At 42.9% G+C, this 6,793-nt stretch overlaps 1 protein-coding gene across 1 annotated transcript in view; it reads right to left on the bottom strand.

Annotated features, from left to right (window-relative positions):
• Positions 1-3,004: 3,004 nt before the first annotated feature.
• The window catches only part of bhlhe40 (basic helix-loop-helix family, member e40), a 4,378-nt gene continuing 589 nt past the window's right edge, over positions 3,005-6,793 (bottom strand). Inside the window, exons 2-5 of the mRNA XM_036559236.1 lie at positions 6,584-6,647; positions 6,275-6,382; positions 5,699-5,822; positions 3,005-5,413 (exon numbers count right to left, since the gene is read on the bottom strand). Coding sequence (XP_036415129.1) covers positions 4,563-5,413; positions 5,699-5,822; positions 6,275-6,382; positions 6,584-6,647 — 1,147 coding nt within the window. The 3' untranslated portion in view covers positions 3,005-4,562. The remainder of the gene's footprint in view (positions 5,414-5,698; positions 5,823-6,274; positions 6,383-6,583; positions 6,648-6,793) is intronic.

Raw genomic sequence — 6,793 nt, 5'->3', positions numbered from 1 at the left:
TAAACAAATAAGATAAAGATCTGGACAAGCCAGACAAAAACCATGACAACAGAGAGACAGTACATAAGGCAAACAAATAAATGAACAGCAAAAGAAGCCGAACATAAAAAGAATGCAGGCAGCATACTGAACAAATAAAGTTAAATAAAATGTATTGTATATGCACACACACATACAAACACACACACACACACACACACATTCAGCACCTATATACAATATATATATATATATATATATATATATATATATATATATATACTATATATATATATATACTATATACAATAGTCTACTGTAGTAATCTGAAATGAATGGCAATGATCATGTAGGAATGATACTCAGCACTTATTTGAATCAAGGAGGTTTAATGCAGCACGTTTGGGCTACTTAAAGAAAGATGTAATTGAATGTAGCAGCCGGATTGTATCGGGCTGTCCCACATGTCTTTAAGCTGACTGACAGGTTTTTCACATGGGCCTGTCACATGCTCATCATGAGGCTGAGGAAGAGCTCACAGTCAGGCAGGACAGCCGCAGTTTCTATATGAAACAAGCTAGTCATAACAGTAATGAGGCGTTAATGCAGACAGTCTGGGCGCTTGTTGATTATAAATAAATAAATAAAGAAAGAAAGAAAGAAAGAAAGAAAGGAAGAAAGAAAGAAAAGAAGGAAGAAAGAAAGAAAGAAAGAAAGAAAGAAAGAAAGAAAGAAAGAAAGAAGTAAGTAAGTAAATAAGTAAGTACTCACATTCCTGTTAAAACATATTTTTTTAGGTTGCACTCTTAAAAAGATGGTTCTTCCAGGGGTTTTAGTAAAGGGAATGATTCCTAATAGAACCTCTATAGAACCATTTCATGCTTAAATGGTTCTTTCCACGATGAAATGGCTTGTCTGATTGATGAAGAATGTGTTGTAAACGTTTCTATATAGAACATTTTTGAAAATGGCTTGACATCATAACGAGAGCAGAACCCTTTTTAGTGCTATATAGAACCATACAACGCATTCTCCATCAGTCTGAAGAACCCTTTCACCATGCAAAGAACGATTTAAGCATGGAATTGTTCTACATAGACCTCATGGTTCTAAATACACTCTTAAAAATGATGGCTCTTCAATGGTTCTTCCATAAAGAAAATATATAGAACCATAAACACTCAAAGAACCCTTTGCATGACAATATGGTGATTTGGATTGTGAAGTGGTTCTTCAGATTGAAGGAGAATGTGCTGAAGATGGTTCTATATACAACTTTCTTGAAGAGGGTTCCAGCACCAAAAAGGTTCTTCTGTTGTTACGGTGTCAAGCTTGTCATAATAGTAGAACCCTTTTTGGTGCTATATGGATCACTTTTCAATAAGTTTCTATATAGAACCATCTGAAGCACATTCTCCATCAATCTGAGAAACCCTTTCATGATGCAAAGAACCCTTTAATCATGCAAAGGGTTCTCTGAGTGTTCATATTCTACGATAAAGAATGTGCTGAAGATGGTTCTCTTTTGAAAAGGTCTCTATACATCACCTAAAGGGTTCTTCTACTGTTGCGATGTCAAGCTTGTCACAATAGGAGAACCCTTTTGGTGCTGCATAGAACCCTTTTCAAAAGGGTTCTATAAAGAACCATCTTCAGCACATTCTTTATCAATCTGAAGAACCATTTCATGATGCATAGAACCATTTAATCATGGAAACGGTTGTTGAGTGTTCATGATTCTATATAGAACCATCTTCTTTACTAAAGAACCCTTGAAGAACCATCTTTTTAAGAGTTTTCTACGATTGTTTGTAAAATATACTTCACTTGAACCATTTTATCTTTCCAATCTTTTACTTTGACGTGTTGTAAATAAAACGATAAGCGCTACATAAAAATGATTGTATTATTATTGGATTCAGTTGTTGTTTCTCTTCGTGAACAGACCCTGCCTAGCGAAGAGGCCAATCAGCGGACGCGAGGCGCAGCTTCAGCCAATCAGCGGCATCCTAGAGTTACGTCGGCCAATCGGCAGCGGCGAGGCGGTCACGGCGCGGCAGCGTGGCTATACACGTGACACACGGGGACCATGACGTCGAGCTCCCGTAAAAGCTGCGCGCACACGCAGCGGCGGGCGCGCGCTCTGACCTGAACCCAGGTCAACCGTGGAGAAGCTCCGAAAATGTGTTGGGTTTTATTTGGTAAAACGATATTCCTAAAAGAAACATGATTTTTTGAGTCGAGCACTGTCTGAAAGGTTCACACTGCAGTCTTAGCGTTAACCATCGCGAACGCCACATTTTTCAAGTTTGCTATAACAAATGTAATACTCAAGTAACTGTAATAATGCATATTAATAGCATAATAAAAGTGTAATAAAGCATGCTAAGTGTTATAATGTATGAAATACAGCAATAAAACGATTAAACTGTGAATAATGCATATTAATATCTCAATAATGGGTAAAGTATGGTGTAATACATCTTATAATGCATGTTAAATGTTAAAATGAATGTATTACTGCAGTAATAGGATGGAAATATCATAATGCCTATGAAATAGCAAGTTTATTAATGCTATAATAAAGGCATGTCGTATATAAAGACAGATGCAATCATACATATTTGAATTTTTTAGGACTACTAACAGGCCAAGCAGCCAATTTTGAAGGAGGTTGGGTTTGGGTTATTATGGTTGTGCACTGTTTGTGCTCTGGTCGGTTTGCTTCTTCACAGCAGTATTGAAAAATTTATAAGTAAGAACTGGTGTATCTGCTCATGGCCAGTTGGAAGTGTTGTGCAGAGTTTAATCTGACACCAATAAATGCGCTCAGTCATAAATAAAACTCCTGTGTAGTTGTTAGAGTGGTAGGAATATGCGAGGCCTGATTGATATCGTATCCCGTGTCCACATGATTTACACAGACAGTGTTACACGGCAGGTTATGTAAGTTATTACATAAGGACAAGCTGCGTTCAGGAACACAGCTCCATGGCTTCAAAAGACGAGGCCACACATGCAGCACTTCCACAGGAAAAAAAAAACTTTATTAATACTTTTTTTAATGTATGTCAACAATAATCTTGACAAAATATATACATCAAGCAACCTTCTGTTAGGTCCCAAAATAAAAATCCCAAGTACCTCTTCCTATACAAAACTAATATATTGTTTAAACATTGTACATTCACTTTCCTTGCTTCTCTGCAGAATCCAGAATTAAAAATTTCGATATTCGTCATAAATTTACTGCTTTTAAACAAGTAAAAGGCAACAGCATGAACAAAAGATCTGTCTTAATTTGACCAGAAATGAATAGAGCATGACGCAGATCCAACTTCACCCGGTGCTATGTACACGATCTCTCTCTGCTTTCGGCATGAGCCAGTCTGGAACTCCCCTCTTTTTTCTTTTTTTTTTTTTCCCCGCAATGCCAACACACTTGTGGGTCGTGTATCAAAAATATAGATGTACAAGTAGTATAAACAAATGAATTACATGACGTAGTTACCTCACAAGTACCCCATCTACTTGCACAAACAATAATGAATTACAATCTCTCTCTCTCTCTCTCTTTTGTTCTTAAAAATAAAAACAAAAACAAAGAACAAAAAGAAAAAAAAAAAAGCGGTTGCGATTACATTTCTTCCGTATTTACATGAGTGACCCATTTTGGGGCTGATGATGTCACCCCCACCTGTGTATTTATGAGCATTTGAGGGATTCAGTTCGCAGGGGCAACCGGTGACTCGGAGATGGGGAGAGATGGGGTGTTTGTTGCCGTCGTTTTTCTGTGATAGCTCTGGTCAACTAAAGCAGACCGATATTTGGTAGCATTCTAGGCTAAGAGGATAAGTCTTTATTTAAAGCAGCCACAGAGTCCGGACAGTGTGAAAGCCTCGCTCGGTTTTCTCTGCAGCACAGATAAAACATCCAAAAAAACAAAGCAGCAGCATCTACAGGGGTTTCTCTAGTTACCTTTTTTGTAATATTGTTTACATTCAAAACAGAAAGATGTGTGCAAAGGGCAGAGTCCTTGTTGTTTTTTTAGGGGCTGTCTGCACGTCACATTCTGGATTTGTTTTTGTTTGTTTATTTATTTATCATTTACGTATTTTTTTTAATTCAAACATTCAGCACAACTGCAGGGAGCAGAATGTCCCTTCGGCGCGGTCCTTCTTCAAACCGGACAATTCAGTGTCCTTTATGAATCGCCTCCTTCACAGTGACTCAAAACGCTGCGCTCTGGGCCTCCTCTCGTCTCCCGTTGCTCAGCGTGGTGGCCAGCGTGCGTCCGTCTCCACGTGGACTCGCGTGTGTCTGTGCCGGTGGTGGAGGGAGGGAGTTGGCCGCTGAGCTGTTTCTGTGTGTGTGTGTGTGTGTGTGTAGAGGGCAGGTGGTGCGAGGGGGGGGGGCTTGAGGGGCAGCGGCAGCGGCAATGGCGATGAAGACCACTCTTCATCATCTTTCCCCCTCCATCAGCGTATCCTCCATCAGCGTTCCGCTCTCAACACCCAGAACATTCAGAGGGCGAGCTGTGGGCAATTTTATGGGGGGGGAGGTGGGCACCTTTCATACAGTTCTCAGTCTTTGGTTTCCAGGTTTAAGGGGGGCACCTGTTTCAGGGCCTGAAGAAGAGCGGGAGAGTCCATTGGGGTCTGAGGGGTAGCTGGGGAAGCTACTCTTGGGGACATGACCAGTGATGAGGGCAGTTTTTCAGGAGATAACCCAGCCGTGGAGCCCCCAATGCCTGGGTACAGCACAGGCATGCCCCCTGGGTACCAGCATTTCTCCAGCATGGGCAGGTAGGCGGCGGCAGCCGCGGTAGGAGGGATGAGGTAGAAGGGCATGCAGAGCGGCGGCTGGTGCGGCGAAAAGCTCACGTACCCACCGTGTGAGTCGTGACTCGACAGAGACTCGTCCTCAGATGAATCCGATCTGACCCGCTTGGCCTGGGGCTCGTCTCGCTCCTCCTTGATGCTGCCCGTCCGGCCATGCTTCAGCTCCATGCCCTCTTTGCTGTAGTAGCTAGCCCGTTGGCCTTTGGAGTCACGCTTGTCCAGCTCGCCTCCATAGCCGCTGTCCGTGTCCGTGTCGCTGCCACTCTGTTCGCTGCCCTGAGGGTGGTAAATTCTCTGAATGACAGGGACGCAGTTCTTGGCGTGGCCCTCAGGCGTGCGAGGCTGTGAGACAGCCACTTTCTCCCGGGCCTCTTGGCCCTTGCGGCTGGGTGAGGGAGTTTCCAGGCGGGGGCTGACCGGACGATGCAGCAGCTCAGCAGCCACTTTGTGCAGGTGGTTGACAATGTGTGTCGGGGTCAGGTCCCGTGTGTTCTCCAAGCTGGCCAGATACTGCAGCACCTCCTTGGCACACAGATGGAAACCCGAGCGGAACATCTCCTCGCTGTTCTCAGTGCTGCCATTAGGCTGATCCCCTGCAACACACACAAAACGCAGAACACGTATGAGACCAATGCCTCGGGTTTCTCCCCTTTCGACAGGTTGCATATTATCTCCATCACAAAACAATGTTCTGCTGATCATGCACAACAGACTGCGACAGAAGTTGCGAGCACGGATCACATTGCTGGAAAGGCCAGGCAGGCATGACAACAGCTTTGGTTTTTTAAACAATAAACTTTAAAAAAGGCCTTGTTGGGCTACGTCAGTCTGCAATGAGCAGCGAAAGTGTTTATTTTAACTTTCGGCATCTGACTTACCAATTTGAATTCCACTCTGGAGAGAAATGATCTGTTGCTGCTGCTGTTCCAGAAGGCTGTTGAGCGCTTTCACATGCTTTAACGTGAGCTCCAGCACCACGGCCTTCTCCAAATGGCCCAGTGTCTAAAAGAGGAAGCACTCCGATAAGCATGTTGATCTTTCTTATGTAACGCTCTCAGCTGCCTCGCCGAGGACGAACCCTCTACCGCGCGGGCAACCGAGATGCAACGGGCATGCAATAAAAAAAACTATCTAAAAACATATAAAAAAGCCTAACACTTCTTCCTGAACTGATATTTTTTTTGTGAACCTCCATTTCACATAAACTTTGCACAACTTCAACTTCTTAGCACAATACATACACAAACTATCCGCTTCCTTGCACTTGTATATATTGGTCTGATGAAGTTGGAGGCAACACAAACAACAGAGCGGAGTGAGTAAATAAAACTTAAAATGTCACATCACAATAATTAGGGAATAAATAAATGAGGGAAGGAATGAACATGATCTGCTCCGCAACGACCACTAGGTGGTGCTGAAGAGCTCCTGTGCTGCACTGCCCATATACTTACAGTGAGTTTAAGGTGTTCAGGCAGCAAATCCTTCAACTGCGCGATGCACTCGTTTATTCTGTCACGTCGCTTCTTCTCAATCAAACGGTGGGGCAGCTTATAGGTGTCCTGTGAGAAAACGTACGTTAAAAAAGGGCATTAAAAACAACGCATTTTCATGCAAAACTATCTGAAAGTGAAAACTTTCAGGAGTCTATGCAGCCTGCTCAGTGACCTGCATGCACAAATACTTAGTGGAGGTAAAGCTAAACAACTAAGCTGCATGGATAACAGTAACGGATTAAGTAGTTAGTGCACTGTTTTCCGTACCTTGCTGTCCTCTCCTCGTTTCATCCCTCTCCGAGGTTTGTACACATACATGGGAAAATCCATTCTGAACATTGAGAGAAAACAAATAGAGAGGATGTGTTAGGAACCTGAGGGGCTTGTTGAGGACGAGGCTGAAGTCGACTCTCCCATTCGCCAGCTTCTTGTTCGAATTGTCCCGTTCCACCTTAAATGGTGCAGCAGTTCCATTCT

The sequence above is a fragment of the Colossoma macropomum genome, unplaced genomic scaffold (assembly GCF_904425465.1).
Source record: "Colossoma macropomum unplaced genomic scaffold, Colossoma_macropomum, whole genome shotgun sequence".
In the NCBI taxonomy this organism is placed as follows: Eukaryota; Metazoa; Chordata; class Actinopteri; order Characiformes; family Serrasalmidae; genus Colossoma; species Colossoma macropomum.
Note: the sequence above shows the minus strand (reverse complement) of the source record. Positions and strands in the feature narration are given on the sequence as shown.